Source organism: Myodes glareolus, chromosome 3 (assembly GCF_982192425.1).
Source record: "Myodes glareolus chromosome 3, mMyoGla1.1, whole genome shotgun sequence".
Lineage (NCBI taxonomy): Eukaryota > Metazoa > Chordata > Mammalia > Rodentia > Cricetidae > Myodes > Myodes glareolus.
In genome coordinates, this window is record NC_142028.1 from 100,005,400 (window position 1) to 100,028,403 (window position 23,004).

The following is a 23,004-nucleotide window of genomic DNA, read 5'->3' on the forward strand; positions in this document are numbered from 1 at the left end:
CCGTGTCTGCATACGCATAGCCTTCTGCACATGCACTGCTTCTGTCTGTTGGGAGCTGTCGTCATGGGTTTCCCCATGTCACCCCGACATCATCCCTTTCACACTCCAGCTTGCATCCTGTGTTGTCGTTCTATTTATGTGTTCTGTTCTTTGCTAGAAAGTAAGTAGGGACTCCTTGTCTGAGTCATCTTGACTACACAGCATGTTGCCCTCTGTCTTAGGAGATTTGCCTACTGGCTCAAATGAGGATGTCTATTCTTCAAATATCTTGATATTTGAAGCAATCTAATTTTTCTGTGACTAAAGCCCATTTGGAAGCTGCATCTCCCAGGGTCTGTGATCTGTCATTTAAGGATGAATCAGGGTGCTCTGTATTTCTTCAGCTTAGGGTCCATAGTCATGGCACGTAGTTACTCTAAGAGGTCCCATATTGGGAACGAAGAGCTTGCTTTTTTTCTCTTCTCGGCACTTTGAGCATCTCGTGTCATGTTTATCAGCTATTTCTGTTTTATTGAACTATAGTTTAAGAGATGAAAGAAAAGTAATTATGCCCGATGAATCAACTAGAAGAAGGGCAAGTCTGTCTCCTGAGAGAACAAAGGTCAGCTACCTTTGACAGCTGTGGAACGCTTTCTCTGTATTTTCCGACTATGAGGTTTTGAGTTTGATTGCCTAGATGAGGGGCGCTTTCCTTCTTTGACTCGATTAGTATTTTAGTATATCTGGGAACTCAGCTGAGTTCTCAGGTAAGAAAGGCCATGAGAGAGTTCAGTGGACACTTGAGGTAGAAAAAGAGGGAAGAGCCCGATATTCAAAAGCGTCAGGACAGTTAGCCTTCCCTCTATGTTTCTCCCTAGCTACCTGGCCCAGCCTCCCTGTTGCCTTGGCATCTCCATCTTTGTGTGCATTCGTATTGTGCCCAGGCTCGTCTCCCAAATCTTGTTCGTTAGACAGCCTGGTAGATAGTTGTTTCATCAAACTGTGTGAAGTCATTTCCTCAGCGTGGGATGGTTCAAACTAGTTTATCTCGAGAGTTAATCTTAATTCTTGGTTTAGCTCTCTAAAACGGCCTAATCTCCTGAGTGACTTTAAGAGTACCAGGCATGTAGTATTAATCACAGCTTACTGACAATTTGCTGACCCTTCTGAGACCCCCTGTTAAGTACTATGCTAAGTTGAGCAAAAATGTTCACTAGGTACTGTGGTTTTTCATTCTTACATAGCGTCTGTTGGGTCTGCTTCTTAAGAAACCATCCGGCTCTCACTGTTAGCTGTTTAGTATAAAGTGTTCTGATTTGGCTACCTATGTGAATATTTTTATGTTAAAGGATTTTTTTTCCTCAAGTGATTGATGGTGTGTGCTATAGTGGCTTAAATATTTTGTACTTGGAACATGGCATTTGATAGATAGTAAATGGTCTGCTTGCTAGTAAGTAAAAATGTTCTTTTTTTTTAAAAAAAATATTTATTTATTTATTTATTTATTTATTATGTATACAGTGTTTTGTCTGTCTGTCTGCTTGCTGGCCAGAAGAGGGCACCAGATCTCATTACAGATGACTGTGAGCCACCATGTGGTTGCTGGGAATTGAACTCAGGACCTCTGGAAGAGCAGTCAGTGCTCTTAACCCTTGAGCCATCTCTCCAGCCCAGTAAAAATATTCTTTTGAGTAAGTGAAGGAAATACATCCTAATTTGTAGGCACAGTTCATATACTTGTGTGTATGCACTTGTGTGGGTATACCTCCCCCCCCATAGCAATACCTTGTTTCATGTAGTAACTGACTGACTGCCTTCCTTCCTTCCTTCCTTCCTTCCTTCCTTCCTTCCTTCCTTCCTTCCTTCCTTCCTTCTTTCTTTCTTTCTTTCTTTTCTTTTTCCCTCCAATTAGGATCTAACCATGTAGCTCAGGCTTGTTTTGTAGTTTAGATTGCCCTTGAAGGTTTCGTTTTCCTGCCATACTTCAGAGAGCCAGGCTTATATATAGTCCTGCACCACCACACCCAGCCTGACAGTTTTATGAGCTGTTCTTTTTATCCATTGCTTAACTTCTTTAAAAATATGATTTTTTTTAAAAAAAAACAATGAATTATACTGTAGGAGAAATTACCAAGGTTAAAATTCATCAGAGGTCACCAAAACTCTAAGAAATAGATTTGGAACTGTCTACAGTTGTCCTTGGGCCTCAGACTGTCAGATTCTGTAGCAAGTGCCTACTGAGCCATCTCACCGTCTAATCTGAAAATCTTAACTCTGAAGAACTGAACTGACTTCTTCAGTTTATTTTAGTATTTATTTTTGGTACCAGTGATTGAAACGAGAGCCTTGCATATGTTAGGTACACGGTCTCTCTAGCATTGAGCTATACGTTCTAGCCTTGAAGCTTTTGTTTTAATATAAATGGATCTAATTCTTTAATATTTAAATTTTCAGCTTTGTGTCTGTGTGGGTGCATGCAGGAGAGTACAGGTGCTTGAAGAGACCAGTTAGCATCTTTGCGTGGATGCTTGCAACTGCAGGAGCAGTAACTGCTCCTAACTATTGAGCCATCTCTCTAACTTCAACATCTTAGGTTTGAAATATTGCAAATATTGTAAATATTTACAACATTGCAAGTACTGGCCATATTTGGAAACTGTCCTGTGTTATATGTGACTATTTTGGCTTTAGGTTGATATACAGTGTATTTACTTCTGTAACCTTGATGCTTAATGAAGAAAGTAATAAGAATCATTACGTGGACAACATAGCTATGAATGTGAATCAAAAGTTGTTCCTCTGTCATGTGCATATTGCAGAATTTAACACAAAAGGGCACATTAAGTTGACCAAGATAGCAAGAGAAGGTGATTGTACTGAGACATATAAGTACATAATATTGATAAACTTGGTAAGTACATAAGTACATAATATTGATAAATATCAAGTTGGAAGTATTTCTTTGTGGAAAGCTAGATCCATATTTACTAGATTACATTTACTAGAATGTTAATGGCAGTCCTGTGCCAAGAGACAGCCATGCATGTGTGCCTGCATTTAAGTGAACATTGAACACAGCAAGCAAGTTCTTTTTAGTACATTTCCTACTGTAGTCTTCAGATCTGTGTTTGACTCTCACATGCCGGGTTAGTGAACAACTGTAAAATGATTGGCACATACCAGTATTTAACACTCTGGTCCTTTCTCAGTTTATAATTGGCCTAGGAAGAAGAGAAAGTGTATATCCATTATGTACGTGGTTTTGTAGGAGTGGGGCCTTGCTTTCTATAGTGGGAGCGAGGCTTTTCCTTTCTTCATGTAGATTGGATTGAAAGCACAAGCCCCTCCCCCTTTAAGGAAAATTACTATGTACTCTGTGGGGAAGGGGGGGATTCAGTAGCTTTAAAGTAATATTCTGCAACTTTAAAGCTTTGCAGTTGATAGAGAATAATTTAATGTGCCCCATAAAAACTTCAATTTGGAGTTTCTTCAGCTTTTATTTTTAGCTGTGGCTTCTTACTTAATGAGAGGCAGTGAAAAGTATACGTTTCTCTTGTCCCCACCTGGGATTACGGAGACTGTCAATGCTGTACAAATTTAAGAGAACTTGGAGACCATCACTACTTATTGCGTGGTGGTGTTCTCTCTTTTTTGTTCAAATCCCTATTTCTAGAAATTTCTATTTCTAGAAAATGGTAAATAACAGAGTTATTACCTCAGAACTTTACACAAATTGCACTCTTATATTTCCAAATGAATTTAGGGACAACCTTGCTATAACGTTTTGAAACTTGTATATGAGATAATAGCAAATTTGGGGGGCACAGAAAAATATATCCACCTCCTGAATTGTCCATTTATTTTGCTGTACAGCAGTCTTTAGGCAGGGCGTTACCTCTGTGCCACCTTGCTTCTGTGGCTTGCCCACTTTGCTGTTTTGAAGCAGGTTTTCATGGTAATCTATGTGGGTAAACTAAAGGCAGCAAAAAGAAGAAAAGGAAAAATAAAGAAAAATATTACTTAAACTTCTTTACACTTCTGCTTTATCCTTAGTACCCTTTTCTGCATCTTGAAATATAATTTGTGGTATGCCATGGGCAGCTTTGGACTTGAGACTGGGTCACACTGTGTGCCACAGGTTGGCCCGAAAGCCCAAGCTTTCTGCCTCAGCCTCCTTAGTGCTGAGGTTATAGCCATGAGCCACAATGCCCAGTTGTGAGTTTATTTAATGTTAATTCCACAGCTTCTGGTATATGTGAGATGATTATCAGTTTGTTGGGGAGGGACCATGAGTAGGGGGACGGTTTCTCTTCTCTTCCTACCTTCCATGCTTATGATAAGGCATTTCATGTGCCCCTCTTTCTAGTATTAAAATACTCAGTTCGCTCCGAATTAACTTTTTTCTTAGCCCCCCCCATCTTAGTTACTTACTTTTCTTAGTTACAGAGAGAGAGAGAGAGAGAGAGAGAGAGAGAGAGAGAGAGAGAGAGAGACACTAACTAGGAACCATCCATATGGGCTTTTGAAACCTCAAAACCCCTTCTTAGTGTCACACCTCCCTCAACAAGGCTGCACCTCATAATCTTACCTAAGCAGTTCACCAACTGTGAAACAAGCATTCAGATATATGAGCCTGTGGGGGCCTTTCTAATTCAAACCACCAAAGTTCCCTATAAGGGAAAAGACATTCCTAACATGTACGTGCAAGATAACCTTCTCTTAAAATTCAGGGAAGTATCAGTATGTCAAAGTGGGTCTTATTTTCAAGTGCATTTAATGTGTTGTGGTCATATTAGGATGTTTGTAATACACAATTGTTGCTTCTATTTTGCTTATGCTATAGAGTATTTTGCAGAATATTAAATCTGAAATTAAAAATCCTCTGTTTAGGTGATCAGGATATGTCTGAAGTATTTGTATTAATATACCCTTTTCCTATGTCACTGTTGGTGTATCTCTGTGCTATGTCTACAGTGCCTTCCCAGGCCTTTTATGCTAGGGATACCCTTACTTTCAATTCTTTAGTCCTCTGGACCTGTGTCCATCATGCATAGGAGAAAAGCTATGCACACTTTAGGATGGCTTGCTTCTAGACCATGGTGTCATTCTACCGGGCACCCAGCCTTAGCAAGAACCAGGGTGACATGACAGTCTTGGGAAAATTGAAGAGAGCATCTCCCGTTCATAAAGGCTAATGGTGTCTAGTAGCTCTGTGGGAATGTGGATTCTGTTACAGACCCTCCCTGTGTTAGTCAGTGCTTTATTGCTATGAAGAGACACCATGACTACAGCCTTATAAAAAGAAAGCCTTTAATTGGGGCCTGCTTACAGTTTTAGAGGTTTAGTCCATTATAGTCACGTTGGGGAACATAGCAACACACAGACAGACATGAGAGGTAGCTGAGAGTGCTTCCTCTGGATCCAAAAGCAGGGACTCACATCCTCCAACAAGGTAGCACCTCCCAATGCCTCTCAAGTCACTGGCACTCCCTAATGACCAGCACTGAAATATATGAGCCTAAGGGGGGCATTCTTGTTCAAGTCCCTAGTCCTAATCTCTCTTCCTTCTCCTTGTTAGAAGTGGGAAGGAAGAGAGACTGACACCAGGCCAGCGAGAGAGCTCAGTGAGGAAATGTGCTTGTAGCACTGTTCCCAAAGTTGTGCTCTGAAGGTGCATGTGCACAGGCACACACACAATATACATTTTTTTAAAGCATCTGTGCATTTGAAGAATGGTGAGGGGCCAGTGAGACTGAGATGGCTCAGAAGGTAAAAGCTACTTGTGGGCAAGCCTGAAGACCTAAGTTGATTGATTCCAGGAACTCAAATGGTGGAAGGAGAGAACCAACTTCAGTGTAACTGTTCGTACATAAAGTACAATCAATCAATCAATAAATATTCAAAAAAGAGAGCATCTATTTTAAGTGTACATTGGTAATGTTGTAAATGTTATAAAAGACTAATTAATAAAAAGACCAAGCAATAAGTTTGCATGCCAAATCTCCTATCTGGCTTCTTTGGCCTACAGGTCTTGGAGAGAATTATGGGTCTGTTTGAATCTCTCTTTCCATCTATCCTCTTGGCTTTTTCTCGGGATACATATGTTTGATCATAGGTGGTTACCTGTGGCTTTTTTTAATATTTTGCTTATTTCCCTTTGCTGCCTTTGCAGATTTTGCTGTGCCTTGTAAACTTTGTGCATGAATTATTTTAAGGGGCTATTTTTATTTTTGATTTCTCTGACTGACCATCCAAACTGCCATTTATCTGAATGTAAAATACATTACTTCATAATATATTAAGACTGTTGATACCCCTCCCTCTGTGTGAGTCCCACTCTTTTCTAATGCTTGCTAGGGTCATACTTGGGTCTTGTTTACTGTGGCTGTTAGATGTGTGATGAGCTTTCTACTGTCCACTGTAGTTTTTGTTGGTACTGTTTGTCAGGTCTCCGCTAATGTTTAGACATGTTAATGGATAAATAGGATGCAGTGATTTGTATTTAAATCCTTTTTGTTTTGGCAATTTTTATTAATTTTTTTAAATACTTTGATCATATTCTTCCCCCTCCGTCAACTTCTCCCAGACCTTTCCCACCTCCCTACCCACTCAACTTTATGTTCTTTTCCCTTTCTCAAAACAAACAAATAACAACCCTCGACTTTAAAGCTCAAAACAAACAAACCAAAACCCAGTAAGATAAAAAGCAAAACAAAACAAAAAGCACACAGAGTTTGTTTTGTGTTAGACAACTGATCCCGGGCCGGGCCTGCGACTTAGCTTAGAGTCTGATATTCCAGTGTCACTGTGGAGAATGTGACTTTTCCTTTCCCTCAAGGTATCACTTGCTAAGTATTTCTTGGTTAGTAGTGGAACCTTGTGTCTACCTCTCCATCTCTGAGCCTTGAGACGAGGGGTCTGATGAAGACACCCCATCTGGGGCTACATGCTCCACAGTCCCTCTCGGTCTGCTCATTGTCCAGTTATGAGTCCATGAAAGTTGCCATCTACTGTGAAAAGTAGCTTCTGTGATGGGGACTGAGTGATCTCTAGGTAAAGCAGCATGTCAGCTGCCATATTCCTTTAGCAGCTTTCCAAGTGCTGTCTTCCTTTCAACAGTTCCTCATGTTCTGGTGACCCCAAACATAACAATTATTTTCGTCTCTACTTCATGTCTGTAATTTTGCTACTGTTGTAAGTCTTAATGTAAATATCTGTTTTCCAGTGGTTTTAGGTGACCCCCGTGAAAGGGTTGTTCAACCCCCAAAGGAGACAAAACCCACAGGTTGAAAACCTCTGCTTTGGTAAAATATAGTACTAGATTTTCTCCTAGGGCCCATGACCTATCTAGTCACAGGTCCTTGGCCACTTGAGCAGCATCAAGTATGGATTCCATCTCGTGGAGTGTGCCTTAATATAATAAAAAAAAATGTGGTTTTACTCTTATAAACATTGGTGCCACTATTGGACTTGTATCTTATTTATTTATTTATTATGTATACAATATTCTGTCTGTGTGTATGCCTGTAGGCCGGAAGAGGGCACCAGACCTCATTACAGATGGTTGTGAGCCACCATGTGGTTGCTGGGAATTGAACTCAGGACCTTTGGAAGAGCAGACAATGCTCTTAACTGCTGAGCCATCTCTCCAGCCCTGGACTTGTATCTTGTAGGCTAGGCCAGCTGCTGTTATGGGTGGCAGGGTTGTAGCTGGGTGATATTGACAGTTACTTGTTGTCTCCAGTAATGTGCAGAGTAACTCACTATACAATGAGTTCCAGTCAGTAGGGGTCCAGTTCTAGTTGGGTACCAGCTCAGTTTGTCCACGTTTAGTGACATAAGTTTCATCTTCAGCAGTAGGACCTTACCATCAGTAGCCCTGGCAAAGCCTGTGATGTTTAGAATCAGGTCTATGAAACCCCTTTTGGCCAGTGACTCAACAAGATGCAACCCATTCCTAGCACTGGGATGTAGTTCAGCTCTTAATGTAGGAGGCGACTTTTCTTTGATTCCAGCAGATGAAGATGTGGGACATTGTCAGGACGACAAGAAGGTGTACTGGAGACAGACTGCTGAGTTTGGCTTGGTGGTGCCGGAAACTTGTTCTTCATCTGATGTTGGTAAAGGTCTGAGCTTCTATGCAGTTGACAGTTTCACCCATCTCCAGTCACGAATCTTGCTTCCTTCTCCACCATCCTTTGTCTGCCCTCCATATTCTGGCCCAAGTAGTGAGTACAGAGTCACTTTCGGCTGAATTCCAACCAGTGCATCTCCCACGCTTTTGGAGTGAATCCTGTGTATGTGCTTGACAAAGATGGGTTCAAACCCAAGCCTGAGTAGGTAGAGCAATAGATTACAAAAATGATATATTCCCAACACTGATTTTTAACCAGAGGTTGTCAATCACCATCAAGTCTTTCCAAGGAGTGTGTCTCTGCTGTGTTTACAAAGAAAGTGAGCATTTTGGGGAGTTCTCTTCAGAAGAATGGTTAGGCTCCTTATTGTTAAACCATCCCAGATTAAAGGAGTAGGAGATGGTGGGAATTTTCCTTGAAGCCTGGCTTGGAAGAGATGACTGCACAGTCACTGTGCACCGTGTGTCACCTGGTGTGCAGTGGGTCCTTCGGGAAGTCTTGTCAACAGCAAAGGACTGCTTCCTACCAGGGATTTGTGTCTTCAATCTACTGTTCCGCCGGAATTCTCTTAAACCTTCCCTTTATGTAATTTGTATTAGCTGGGAATGGAGACTCAGAAACTGAGTCAGAAAGCTTTCGGCCTCTGTTTCTTTTTAATTTCAAACTTTGATAAAGAGGCAGAAATGTAGTTTAACACTGACTGCTCTGTGAGAGCCACCACACTTTCCGGCTATTCCCTAGCGCTTTAACCACTGGGAAGCAGATGCCTCATTTCTTTTTGTTCACGTGCATGTCTAAACTCTGTTGTTTAAGTTAGAAGTAGTTTCCATAGCAGCAGGTGACTTTGCCCCTTAGCCCCTGAAGCATTTAGCATAGGTCAGCCGGAATGGCTGTGAGTTCTGGAAGGTTTCCTTGTAGGCCTTTGACTTCTTGGAGCTCAAGGTTACTGAGAAAGCTGGCATCGGGTGTGGTGGGGGTGGGGGTAGGGGAGGGTGGGAGGTGGAATTGAAATGTTCATATTTTGTGCTTCTCTGTTATTCCCATCTGGCACAGTGCCTGATTTCCAGTGGGTCAGGGAAATTGCTTTCTGACTTTTAAGTACCTTTTCTAGTCTTTTATTCAGCAGACCTTAGGGGAAGTATTGGGGTATAAACCACACATGTGGTTTTGTGAGATCTGCTCATCTTAAACTGTGATTTGGTGACAATATGACATACCTACACTTGTCTTTCCCCTTGGTTACTGAGGTCTGCATTGTTCTAGTGAAACCTTACAGCTAAATGTGTGCTGTTAATGTTGGTTCAACTAGAACCTTGTGCTTATACCGACTAGTAATTCTATCCTGAAAAAAGATGTGTGATGGTCCAATGGAAGGCTTTCCTTTATAGGCAACCTAAGATGACTTTGACTCATGCAGGCTACGATGGAAAAATCTTCCTCTTGGCAAGGACTGTAAGCCTACTTGGTTAGGTAGGTGAATGTTTACTTGCTGCCTTGACTTACCTTCATGACCATTTATCTGCCTTGTGGGACTCTTTGTGCTTCTGACCAGAAGACAAATTCATGTAAGGTGTTTGCTATATAGGTATGGGTGTCTAGAAGCACTGGATACTAATTATCTGGCCTAGTTCAGTGCTTCTCAGAATACTTGCTGGAGGCAGTGTATTCCCCTTCTTAGACTGATGTTTTAGTCAAAAGAAAGATAGTGAGGATGTTGCAGAGGAAAAAGAGAGATTGAGTAACAATGGCAAACAGACTGGGAGTGGGCGGAACTACTGGGGATTTGTTAAGAGTTTATTGTGTATCCTGGGAGCGGTGGGCATGTGATGCAGAGGTAGGTGGGAACAGGTCTAGTTGGATGCCTCGCTGGGGAGCTGAGATGTTGCTTTGTAGGCAGCACAGAGTCAGCAAAAGCCTTGCGAAGGGATGTTTGTGGGATACTGGCTATTTTGGGGGAAGCTCTGTGTAGCTGGGGATTGGAAGGTGATTGCAGATGGGACAAGTGTGGAAGCAGAGTTGTTAGGAGCTTTCGATGAACTCCTGACCCCGGTTTCCAGTCTCAGTTTTCCTGCTTTATACCTCTGTACGTGCAATCCTCACTTATAGCTGGGCTTGGTATTACATGCCTGCAATCCTAGTTCTTTGGGAGGCTGAGACAAGAGGATTATGAGTTCAAGGGTTGCCTAAGCTATAGTGTGAGTTTAAGGGCAGCCTGTGCAACTTAAAATAGACCTTGTCTCAAAATAAAATGGAGGAAGAGGGCTGGGGATACAGCTCACTCAGTACAACACATTCCCAGCAAGCAATAGGCCTAGCTTCCCTCTATATGACGTCTCCCACCACCATCATTTGTAAATTGAAGTGTGAGTGTGTGTGTGTGTGTGTGTGTATGTATGTATCATAGCACACATGAATATTAATGAAATTTTATATTTAAATTATCTGGTGTAGGGTAAGTAGTCAATACATGATAACTTTTCTCCCACTTTTCCCTATTTTAGTCAAAAGATTCATTTAATTCTACAAAAGGCAGCCCCATTATTCTAACAACCTCTTTTTGTACCAAAATTATGCAAATTCTGTGGAGAACTCGGAATACCTTGTTTTCCTTTTAATTAAACATCTCAAACCCACAGTTAATGCAGGCTTATAAAAATCATGTTTAAGTTTACATTGGTTTGACAGTCATGATGGAAGAGTGACTTTGTGTGCCTGGTCCATTTCCCTATGAATTGCCACCCCTCCAGTGTCATAGGAGGTGCACATTCAGTCTAGATTGTAGAGTGCTTTGATGGTTGGAGGGACTTCCTTACTATGTCTCTACTTCCCAGTAGAATTGGAGGGTGGTTGGCTCATCCTTGAAGCCCTTATTGTGAAACAAGCAGACTGGGTGGTAGATTCTGAGTGCTCAAGTTCTAAGTGGCTGAGCAGTTGAGGGTGAAAAGACCAAGGTGGGAAGGAGGGAAGCCAAGTGTGCTTTCTTCTTCCTCTTTTTTTAAAGGGGGGAAGAGGGGCATGTAGCTTTAAAAGTAAGGTAAATTAAAATATATAAGGGCCGTAATTCAGATGTGAAACGCTTGGACTATTGGCACCCTATATTTTTAAATATAATGTTTGGAGATCTGGGGTTAAAAATTGCAGCAATTTCAGTAAAAACTCCCATCTTTCTTAGTCACCGTTTGTGACTGTGCTAAATGTAGTTTAACATAGCATCTGCTTCAGAGGCCCAGGACAGGAGATGACAGTCAGAATTAGGAAAAGTACTTTCTGTCCACAGTGCTCCTATTTTGCAGGAGATTCTTCTAAAATTCTGCAATCTTATTGTCCATATAGATGTTGGGCGGTCCGGGAGGGATTACCCAAGCCTTTACCTGAAAGACTGACAAATTTTCTACGATAGCATTTGAGAGAAATATTTTCCTTTGTCTAATGATAATGATAACAACCTCATACTCATTAAGCACTTTAGTTTGTAAAGTGCTCTGACGTATTATCTGCTTAATATTTGTACATAAAAAAGCTTTTAAAGAAAGTTGGTCCCTGTTTATCCCCCTTCTTCCCAGAATACAGATGACTCAAGGGCTAAATGTGTTCACGGCTTGAGTCTCTGGAAAATTTTCTTAGGTTCAAGGAGCCTTCGACTACGTCTCTACCTTCTTTCACTCCTTGGACTCACCAGGAGATAGGTCCTGTTCTCAGTACCTTTTGGAACTATGTTTGTATATAATTATACAGGTGATATGCACATGGAGACGTAGGCCTTTGCCCCACTGTGAACGTGTAGAGACCCACGGATGTGAATATGGCCTGGGAAGTAAAAGGTCCACAGAAGTTAAGTGGAGAAGCTTTGCTCTATGACACCTGTGTGATGTGACCCCCAAAAGAACATCGAAAAGCATATTTACATTACAGTTTATAACAGTAGCAACACAGCAGTTATGAAGTAGCAATGAAAATGATTTTATGACTGGGGGTCACTACAACATAAAGAATGGTATTCAAGGGTTGCAGCATTAGGAAGGTTGAGAATCACTGCTCCATTAGATGGCAGGGGATATTGACTGGTCGCTGAAGCACCTTGTCTGTTTGCCTGTTAAGAGGCTGTCTGGACCCATGTGAGTGGTGGAATCAGTAAAGTGTGAGGCAAAGAAGTGTCCTTCTGTTCTGTGGTGTGTAACCTTAGCCTCTTTTGAGCTTTAACGCTTGTGTGCATTCTTAGGCAGAAGATTAACTAGAAATGTCTTTGAGATGCTCTTCCTCCATATTCTCCTCTCATTGGAATTACAAATAAAAATACCATGTTAATTGAATGCAAATTCTTGAAATGTAGTAAATAGCTGAACGTTTAAGAACCATAACAAGTCACAGATGTACTCCCCCCGCCCCCAGCTGGGAAGTAGGTTTTACAGAAATCTGTCATTAGGGAGAGTGCAACAGAGCTGGGCCAAAGGAAATAAATAGCTTTCTAGGTGTAAATCTTGTTTTTGAAGATGCCCCAACTTACCTTACTAAGTTATTCCTAGCTGTGTGTCTAAACTGAATGCATTTACCCCTTGGGACTTCACACAATTTAAAAGCAAAGTGTTCTATTGGTAAATATCAGTAAGTGAGGTGGTCCACTATTCAGAGTTAAAGGCCATGGATCGCCATGGGCAAGGAAGAGGAGGACATTGCTCTGCTTGCCATGATGCCTTAATGCATTGTAAGGCTTTATGTGCCCTAGGATAATATCTCTCAGTTTTCAGTTTCTTTAAAGTCCTACAGAAGTATTTGTAACCTTGCAGCACTACTAAGAAAATAACATATACCTTGTTCAATCAGTTGACATTCCAGATGCTTTTATTTTGTTATAAACTGTTTGGGGTGGGTTACACACTAACTATAGCCTTTTCCCCCTAAGTCTTTTTAAAACGATAGTGGAAAGTAAAACGTCACCTCAAGTGGCCAGCTGGAGAACTGTGGTCCCTTCTAACAGCTGAACTAAAAAGTGGTATTTCTGTCCATAAGCCTTCCTTGTCTTTTATGTTCCCTTTAAGATTAAGTATTCCTCCTGTTCTGGAGCTCAATTATGACAGAGCATTTCAGTGTCTCTATCATACAGACGAACTATGTTTTTAGCCTACCTTATGAAAACACTCAACTACTGGGATTAATTTGAGGATTTCCAATCAGCCTTTTACAATGTGTTCTACCCTGAGGGAGTTCCTGATAGCTGTGATTTCTGTCGAAGAATGTGAAGTTAATCCAATTTCTGTGCTGATTACTATGTGAACTGTCTTAATTTAGCAGTTCACATCTATCTGCCTATATGAAACAAGTCTGCTACAGAAATGGAAGACGAAATTGACTTTATTCTCATTATACTCGTGTTCGCTTTTAGGTTCTGCAGCCAAATAATGGCTTGGCAATTAATTAGGCCCACTGAGGTTGGGATGAAAGAACGATGTGGCAATGATTCATCACCAGAAGTTAATGGTTTAGTATATTCCACGCTTTAACCATGGCACAGTTAAGCCTTGACTTCAGTTCACTATCCCACAGCAGGGCAAATGGCCCTGTTGAAGAGTGTGCTTCAACGTCAGAAAATGGCAGTTTTAGTTTTTAAACTTGTGGGGGAAAGCTGAGATTTTTCTTGTTTTTCATTTTTGATTGATTAAAATGGGCTTATAATACAAATCAACTTTTTTTTTTTTGGTGGGGGTTGGGGAATGGTGGTGCTTTAAAATCAGGCCTCACAAAGGTAGCCCAGGATGCTTTCGCACCCATCCTGGTCCTTATGCCTAGCCGCGAGAGCTGAGGTTGCAGGTGTGTGCAACCATGCTGTGGCTTTAGTTAAACCTTTAAAATTAAATGATTGTTGCTTTTACATTTGCTATTAAATGAATTGAATGCTGAATTATTTTTTTGAAGAATTCACTGTGAAGAATCCTTGCAGAGAATAGCTTGATTTAATACACAGTTTTTATGCTGGGTTCCTTGAGACTCTTTTCTCTTTAAGGTCCTGTTCTCTATATAGAAACCTTTCTTTTGCTTATTCTTCTTGTATTCTTCGGCCCTAACATGTAACAAATGTTTTATTTTGATTTTTTTTGATGGCGCATTTAAACAGTTGGCTGATATAATTCAAGTGTAGCCCTTGAGCGATATACTTTCTCCTAAGCATCTCCAGGATCTGAGGTCTGATGGTTCTCCACTGACAGCACCTTGGTCAGAGTCACTGTCATCAGTATGTGCCTGGGTTATTGTGGCAGCTCCTTGCCTGACCTAACTGCTTCCAGACTTGCTGAGTCCTCCTCTTCTCCCACACAGTTATTTTCACAGGAGCCTCATGCTTCTCTTGGGCTCGAAACCTTTTTGTGGTTTCTTTTCTTCTAATACCCTTCCAGACCCTGTGTAGTCTGGCCTCATCGCCTCTTTGACTGGTCTCTCACTCTCGCGTAGACCCCTTCTTCCTGTCCTACACAGCAGCCTAACGTTGACGTGCCCGGACTGTTTTTCTTGGTAGTCTAGTGGGGACGGCAGTGATTTCTGTTACATCCTGAACTGCGGTGACATGACAGGCGGCGGGGCATGACCCACATCACTGTTGGACAGCCCTGTAAGGGGGAGGTCCCTTCAAAGTAGATCTGAGACAGTCAAGGTGAAGTGCCCTCTGGAGGCTTTTGGGGAAAATGTCTCCTCATCTGCTCCTCTTGCTAGAGGCTGACTGTGAGGTCCTTGGGATGCTGTGACTTCTGGACAGTGTGTCTTTCCCATGCCCTGCTCTGACTTGTAAGAATCATTGCTAATTCTCTGCTCCCACCTGGATGATGTGGATCTTAGAAACATCTGTGTTTGTAAGATCACTTGGTTAGCCACCTTCATTCCAGTTTGTTGTGTAACATGACATAGTTACAGGCTAAGGGGAGAGAAGGATGTGAACTTCTGGGGAGACATTATTCTCCCCATGCAGTGACCAGGCCACTTCTCTTTTTAGCCTTGTTTTTAGTGAGACCTGCTGATTGTTACTGGAGACTAGCACCGTTATCTCCACATTCTTAGTCTGCTTCCTCTGCTCTGCATTTTTAGTAATTTCAACGCATGCATTTTCTGTCTAATATATCACTTTCCTATATGTGTTTCTTCTTGTTCTGCTGTCCACATCTCCCACGTATGTGTACCCTGGTACTTCCTTTTTGCAGTCAGTTCAAGTACGTAAAGCTTCCCTCAGATCCTAGGAGGCACGTGAAGACGTTTGTTGAATGGACGAGCAGGATGGGAATGGTGAGCAGATCTTTTTAATTGGGTCGTTATTTTCCCATTGACTAACATGATTGACTGTAATAAGCTTAGAACAAAGGGAAGGATTTGGGGCCCTGTCCTGATCCTAATCCACAAACCTCAAAGCCTTTAATCCTGCCTGCTCTGGAACCTCACACTTACAGACTGACATCAAGAGAGACTTGTTCATGTGTAGATGCTGGAGAGGCCAAGAGACCTAAGGAAAGCTTCTTGTGGACTTCCTGCAGCTCGCTGGTCTTTTGTTAACCTCAAGGCCAAATCTGTGAGTCTGAGGTGGAAGACTTCATGGAGCTGATGAGAGAAGGTGGCATGGGGCTGGGGAGGGAGTTGGTGAAAGGTCTATGATCCTGAGGATTCTGTGAAACACAAAGCTTTACAGAGAACGCACTAACTGTTCATTCTTGTAACTCCTGGGTTATCTCTGATTTCAAAGCTTGGTTGAATATTACCGTTTACCTCAGTAAACCCAGCAAGGTATCATGAGCATGTCATTATAATGGTTTCAATGGGGGGTGCTAAACATTCACTGCGGGCGTGGTGACCCTGGCTGCCCTCAGGTTGCCTATTCTGCTCCCGTCCTGTATGGATGTCACCGCCTTGAGCTCCAGCTTGTTACCCTGAGTTCACTAGAGAAGGGTGTTTGGTCAGGATTCTACTGCCCCCTAGCTTTATTTTTTTTAAACTTTAGAGACAGATGCCTTCCTTTCACCTTGTAACTTGGACTTGGTGTTTAGGGGAAGTCTTATGTAGAGGGAAGACACTACACTGATTTTGCCTTGGTGGTGTGCACTTGGGGGTATTCAACTTCTAGTCCCAAGTGAGTGTGGCATCCAAGGTCATTGTATCCAAACTGACTGCTTTAGTCTAAGAGTTGCTTACTCTTGCCTCTAGCCATGACTCTTCTTACATCATTAGTATTTGCCCGACGTTCTTATCAGTATCAAATTAGAGCCATTTAAGATCCATGACTTAAGAATAATGCTTTCTGTATTCCTCTGCATCAAAACCTATTTCCTGTTTGCGTTTACTCTTGCCTTTTAACCATTTTCTTAAGTGATCCTTAAACCTCACAAGGTTTGTCTCCATAACTGTACCAAATTTACTGAACCATATAACAGGAATTTCGATTTCAGTGGGTGAGGGTGGCTGGGTGGAATGTACCCCAAATGGAAAGTATGTGTTTAGTTGTGGTGTTTAGTGTGAAATACGTTAGATGGGACAGAGAAACAAGCTACTGAGTTTTCACATATTACGGACAGCGTGCTTCACCCTTTCGGTCCCCGATATTTGAAGAAATTGCTCATGCTCTTGTCCCTTGTACAGATCCCTAGAGAGAGGGAGGGTGGTGATTTTAGAGGATAATCATCAGCAAAGCGAGAGATGAAGGCACGGGGCTTGTCTGAGGCACAAGGAGGGCTCAGATTTCTAAGGCTGGCAGAAGGAAAGGATGCAGAGTGTTTACATCAAATACCTAGTGCTTGGTTTGACAGGCAGAAGGCGGCTGTTGGTGGCTTAGGAAAAGCTTCCTGGAGAAGTTAGTATGAATTAGCATGAGGAAGGGCCTTTGCAGAGGCTGTGAATAACTTAGGCTCTGCAGAGGAAGTATGAGCCCACATCTGGTTTGATTCGCTCCCCTCCCACTTAATACGGTGGTAGTTATCAAACCCCGGGACTCAGCTCATGATAGACTAGTGCTGTACCACTGAAGCAAATTCCCAGCCTGGGAACTGGTCTCAGGATGATAAACATAGTAATGGAGTGGACTGTTAGGGCAGACTGAGCCAGCCTCACTGGGAGCTTTGGAATGGTGGTCTTGGCACACTGCTATGACTCTGACATGTGCATGGCTGGTCTCTGTATTGGGTAGCATTCAGGATTTGGAATCCTTTTTTCTAGCTTGGTCATAACACCAGGTGAACTTAATGAGAATTCTCAGGATACTTTAAAGGTATTTTTGACTAGAGTCTGTCCTACATGGTGACTGTCTGGAAGAGGTTTTAAAATAGCAAAGAAGCTGATTACCTCAGTTTTCAGAATGTTTTTGTTGTTCTGTTTTTATACTAGGGAGTTTAGAAAATGGAGACTTTTCAAGTTTTCATATGTGGTCGGGAAACTCTTGGGCCAGTTTCGCGTATTCTTACTGTTGCATGATAGGAGAAATAAATAGTTTTGATTTCAGATTTTCGCCATTATAAAAACCTGGAGATGCTGAGGTACACAGTAATGTTAGCATGAAGTATATGTAATTGAAACAAACAAAGGGAAGGGGCGATCAAACATGTGGAGAGCTTTACTGTCTGTTGTAAGTAAATCATACAACCATGGAAAGAAAGGCTACCTTCTTCCCTTCCCCTATGAGAGCCATGCTCCCATCGAACTGTTTCCCACCATTATCTCTTGTAGCTCAGTGCAGGTATAGAATATTCTAGATTCATTTATGAAAGTGTCTTTTCGTAAGTTATTGTGCTGAGAATAACAGGATGAAAAGCAGTCTTGGATTGGCGCAACTGATGTCTAAATTAAGAGGTGAACATACATGAAACATTATTTTTCTAAGCCTTAAAATTAATGTCTCCGTTTCACTGGAATGTGGCCTTTTTTTCCTTCCCAACAAGCCTCAGAGCCAGTGGGCTCTATAAATAGTGCACAGCCGGGTTGTCTGTGGTAGATTGAGTGGAGCAGAATCACCTGTCCTTAAGTGAAGGGGAAGTAGCTTTACATTTTTAGTAACTGAATTGTTGGCCAGCATAAAGGTAAGGGCCATGTGAGCAGCTTATTTATAACTTCCCATAAAGGTGTGTGTCTGCTTCAAGCGGAGAGACTGTCTGGGTGCTGGGGATGTAAAAGTGCAGTGGAATCATTTTCCATCAGCATCCTTCCCAGCTTAGTCGCTTCAGTAGAGACTGTTTGCCATCCCTGGGGCCTTGCAAAGGAGGGGTGTCAATAGATCAGCTGGTTAGTGTAGTCGCCTATGGAATATAGGGGATAAGGCCATCAAGTCTGATTTTATGCGTGATTTTAGACAAGTAGGAATATTTGGATATTAAATCCTGACTGTATCCTGGACATACATTTTGTCTTGTTTTAACCTGTTTGGTGTGGTCGTCCAGCTCCATAGCTGGGCTCCTGTCAAACTATTTCATGTATATAAAATACTTTATCTCATGTTAACTATATATAAGTTGAACTGTAAAATTAAGAACACAGGGTCAGACTGAATTTTCTGGCTACAGTGGGAGAAAGGAAGGACAGCAAAGCGTTTTCATGCATCTGCAGAGGAGTCTTTAAGTCCTTTTGTAGATGCCAGACTCCACTCCATGCTTAGATTTCCTGTGGCTCATGTAAAGCCAGGTTTTTACCTCTGAAGTTGAAAACTGGAATTGACCAAAATGTAAGGAGGATTGTTTTTCAGCCTTCCTTTTGTTCCTTATTGTTTCTGAGCCTGAGTTTTCTGATTGATATGTTGGTCATTTCTATAACTAAAAAGTAGACTTTGGCTTTTGGGCTACTATCACAGCTCTGGTTAGTTCTCGGGCCAGTTGACATAAGGGACAAGCAGTTCAGTGATGCTGGGGCCTCGTGGCAGCACTCATTCTGAAGCATGCTGGGTTCCCAATTTATATGTCATAAAATGTTCACTTGATTTCGTTCAGGGACAAAGCTGACATCCTATGCAATCATTACTCTTAAAAAAATATACTATTTATTGGTTCAGTCATTGCAATTGATGCTGCTTCACTCCTGTTAGTTTATGTGAGCTGTTTTTGGTGACGCTGGTAGAGACTGGCTTCACTCTAGTGGCAGGGTACTCACAGGGGGTTTTGGTTCCCTTTTAATTTGAAGCCCCAGGATTAAGGATCATTTGTAGTATGATATAACTGTGGGCAAATACAGCTTCACTTAACGCCCCTTTGATATTTAGGGGAGAGAGTGCTTTTATACACAGCAATCAGTTACGAATCGCGTGACTGCTCTTCTCAACTGAACTTCCATTCCCTTTCCTCCCTTCTCCCACACCCATGAGAGAGGCCTGCATCTAGTATTTTCATTTTATTTCATTTAAAACCATTTTTTGAGATGGAATTTCAGGTAGTTTTTGAAGATTGATGCCAAGATAGCTAGGTAATATTGTTTTAAAATCAGGCTTTTAATTACAAATACTTACATTTATGCAAAAAACCCCGACATGTTAAATTTGGAAAGATTAGATTGGAATTGCCTCAAATTCAATTAAGCCCCACTGCATGGACGTGCTGGGAATATGAAGACAATCACTGTAAATTTGCGCAAGCTGACGTGTTGAATTACCTTGCTCGACTCTAACGTATGGTACTTTTTGTGTCCATATTGCAGACGGCAACTCCAAACTAACATGGCAGTCAGACTGTGTGATGTGGCTTCTCTGCTTAGAAGCGGTTCGTGGGCAGCAGAGCCTTGGACCGGGGTCTGTGGGATTTTTCTTAAATTCTGTAGGCTACTTTTTTTAGCATGTTGCAGAAGTGCCGAGGCCATACCAAACACTTGAACCTTTAATTTGGCATACTAATCATTCTTACCTACAATGGTATGGCCATCATTAAGAATTTAAAAGCACATTGCAATTTTTAACCGTGGTGGTATATGTAGATCAGAACCGTGCTGTTATATGTAACTGAAATAATCAAAATTAGGATTTAGTGCAGACTCAAAAGAGTGACATGCTTTTTAAAAACAAAAACAAAAACAAAAGTTTTGGTATGGTCTGAAAACTAAGTTACCGTAATTCTTTACATCCTGTTTACTATGTATTTTTTTGGTTACTACATTTTGAAGTTATTTACAATTCTTGATGCAAAAAAAATTTTGAAATTGTAAATATGGCTGAAAATTATTTGCCCAGTGACTGCTGAAAGGCTGCATTCTGTGAACAGTTGTGTTGAGCCTATCAATGGAATATGCATTATTTGGAAAATATAGCACATTAGTATCATTTTATTCAGAGCAGATGGTCCTATAGCTGAGAGATGCTGTGATTTTCAGTGCACACAGCCTACCGCAGCTGTTCACTTGAATGCTGGCTTAGGAGCTCATTCTTGCCACCTGAACATGGAAATAAATGTGCAATTAAGTGAAAGTGTTTGTTGTCCTTATTAAACCCTGCTAATTTCAGTCAACGAACATTGATACCTCACACGACATCCCAATGAGCTCTAGTCCGAATCTCACATTTGGGGTTCTTGTACTTTGTGCACGTACCCTTACTTTTGAGTGGTGGTTTATTTTAATAGGCCTTGGCTACTTTCCTCCTGTAGTTCATTGTTTTTATAGTTGCTGGGCAGAGGTAGCTCTATGAGAATTTGGCTGTGAAAGAGTAATTCACAACTCACCCAGGAACTGGAGCAGTCACACTTTTACTAGAAAATCTGGAGCTTCCCTTCTCATTTTCAAGTAATTTGTCAATATTAATATCTTGAAATATTTTTGATTTTTTTTTCCTTACAGAAATCTAAAGATTTATTTATTACCCTTTACTTTCTTAAGTATTCACTCAGAATACTTACCTGAGAAAAGTAATTTAAATCTTGAGGGGGGGAAGTTTGCTTTTTTTGGAAAAGAAGTTATTGAAAGGTTACAGATTGTTTGTCTATTTCCTAACTCCTCTGGCTGAGTCTGTTTTTATCCTGACAGTGCTGATTCCTGTCCCTCACCATTCTGGATCTGGTCAGTTGGCCTGTCTGTCTGGTGCTGCTTTCTTATGTAAACATCTCTTTGCAGTAGAGATTTTATATCTGTAGATGTACCCTTTTATTTTTCTTAGGCAATTTGAATTTGAAAAGACGTTTTCCCTGTTTCCTTATTATCAGCCATCTTTCCCTTCTACTTTGCTTTTTTTCCCCTTTTATCAAATTCTTTGCCTTTCCTATGTGAAAGCCTGCTAAAGCTTGTGTGCACTCACCCAGTTGCCAGGTTGGAGCAGTTCTCTGGGGAGCTGAGGTGTATTGGATGAGACAGAGTATAACCTTTTCATTGATGCTTTGAGATTTGGTCTCCCCGCCCCCTCCTCCCCCATAGTTTTGGCTGTCCAGAGTTGGACAGTTACTAGAACATGCTTTTGGAAAATTTGGGGGTTGTGATTTGTGACTCCTTTATTCAAAGACTATCAGATTGGTTTTAGGAAACTACTTCTAAAATTATATAATAAATGGTTTTTAGAGAAGTTGGAACTTTTGAGGAAATTTCCCCCCTACCCTGCTGTTCATCTGCTGGTTGGTTTATGGCCACCTTAATCCTTGCATTTTCCACAGCCTTGGGCTGGCCTGTTTGGAGGAGTTGGTGCATTTATATTGTTGATTTGGTGAGCTGGATATGCATTTTTGGTCTTAAAATTAGAGTCAAGGTAAAACATTATTCTGAATTGTTTGTGGATTCTGTTTTGATGCTGTAGATCAGTTACTTGTTGGTGGTTCTCAGCTGCCAAATTGACAATGGTGAATAGTCTGCAAGTATGGACAAAATATTCATAGTTTTACTCCCAAGTTAACCCTTACCCTTTCACTCCTGAACATATAACATCTATTTTTTTCTTTCTTACCAATGATAGAGATAACAAAATAATGTTAATCAAAAAAAGCATTTCAGTATGTAACCAAAACAGTACATGTTGACAAATTTTATTTTTGAAAGTACCTTTCTCCTTGATTTTTGTTAATGGATGCCTGTCAATCTTAGATAATTGACTCTTACGAACTGAAGACTCCTCTTCAGAGTTACTATGTCATTTTTTTCATTTGTTTTGGCAGCATGTTAAGCATTTTTATTGTTTAGAATGACTTTTAGTTAGGACGCAGTTCTGCGCCCTTTGGTATTAAATTGCTTCCTCTGTGGACACCGCAGGTGAGTTGAGGGTATATGACGAGACCCACGATATGAGTCTAGAAGATGTTTAAAATTTAAATTGTGCTTATGTGCATGTATGGAATATGTATGTGGAAGTATAATTATAGTCTTAAATTGAATAGCTTAATATGAAATACAATTAGCGTAGGTGTTGCACTTTTTGTTGAAGCTTTATTGTAATCTCAGCAGAACGACTTGTGTTTAGTGACAAGTGTTTAACTCTTGGGTGGAATCTCTAATAGCTTGTGAAATATGAGTTCTGACATTTCTTATTTTCTCTGTTTTTAGCAGGTAATTGCTGCCATGGAAACACAACTGTCTAATGGGCCAACTTGCAATAACACAGCCAATGGTCCAACCACGGTAAACAACAACTGCTCCTCACCAGTCGACTCCGGGAACACGGAGGACAGCAAGACCAACCTAATAGTCAACTACCTTCCTCAGAACATGACCCAGGAGGAACTCAAGAGTCTTTTCGGGAGCATTGGTGAGATAGAGTCCTGTAAGCTTGTAAGAGACAAAATAACAGGTATGCAATTTCATGGAGACGATTGACATTTAAAGAACCATGGGTCAGGATACGAGAAAATACCTTTGTATTAATCATTCCGCGCTGAACCTTTCCAAAGCTAGATATTCTGTTACCGTATTTGCAATTTGAAACTAGTTTGAAGAGTGTCTTTTAAATCATAAAATGCTTTTGGGGACTGTCTCTGACTTTATTTTTAAA

The 23,004-nt window shown here is 41.1% G+C and overlaps 1 protein-coding gene across 8 annotated transcripts in view; it reads left to right on the forward strand.

The window, feature by feature from the left end:
• Elavl2 (ELAV like RNA binding protein 2) overlaps nucleotides 1-23,004 on the forward strand; it is a 132,603-nt gene that overhangs the window by 45,768 nt on the left and 63,831 nt on the right. For 4 of the 8 annotated variants that reach the window (XM_048453064.3, XM_085686250.2, XM_048453066.3 and 1 more), the window contains exons 2-3: nucleotides 19,749-19,839; nucleotides 22,560-22,803. In XM_048453064.3, coding sequence (XP_048309021.1) covers nucleotides 19,768-19,839; nucleotides 22,560-22,803 — 316 coding nt within the window. In that variant the 5' untranslated portion in view covers nucleotides 19,749-19,767. The remainder of the gene's footprint in view (nucleotides 1-19,748; nucleotides 19,840-22,559; nucleotides 22,804-23,004) is intronic. The other 4 variants (XM_085686248.2, XM_085686249.2, XM_085686251.2 and 1 more) reach the window with 2 other exon arrangements.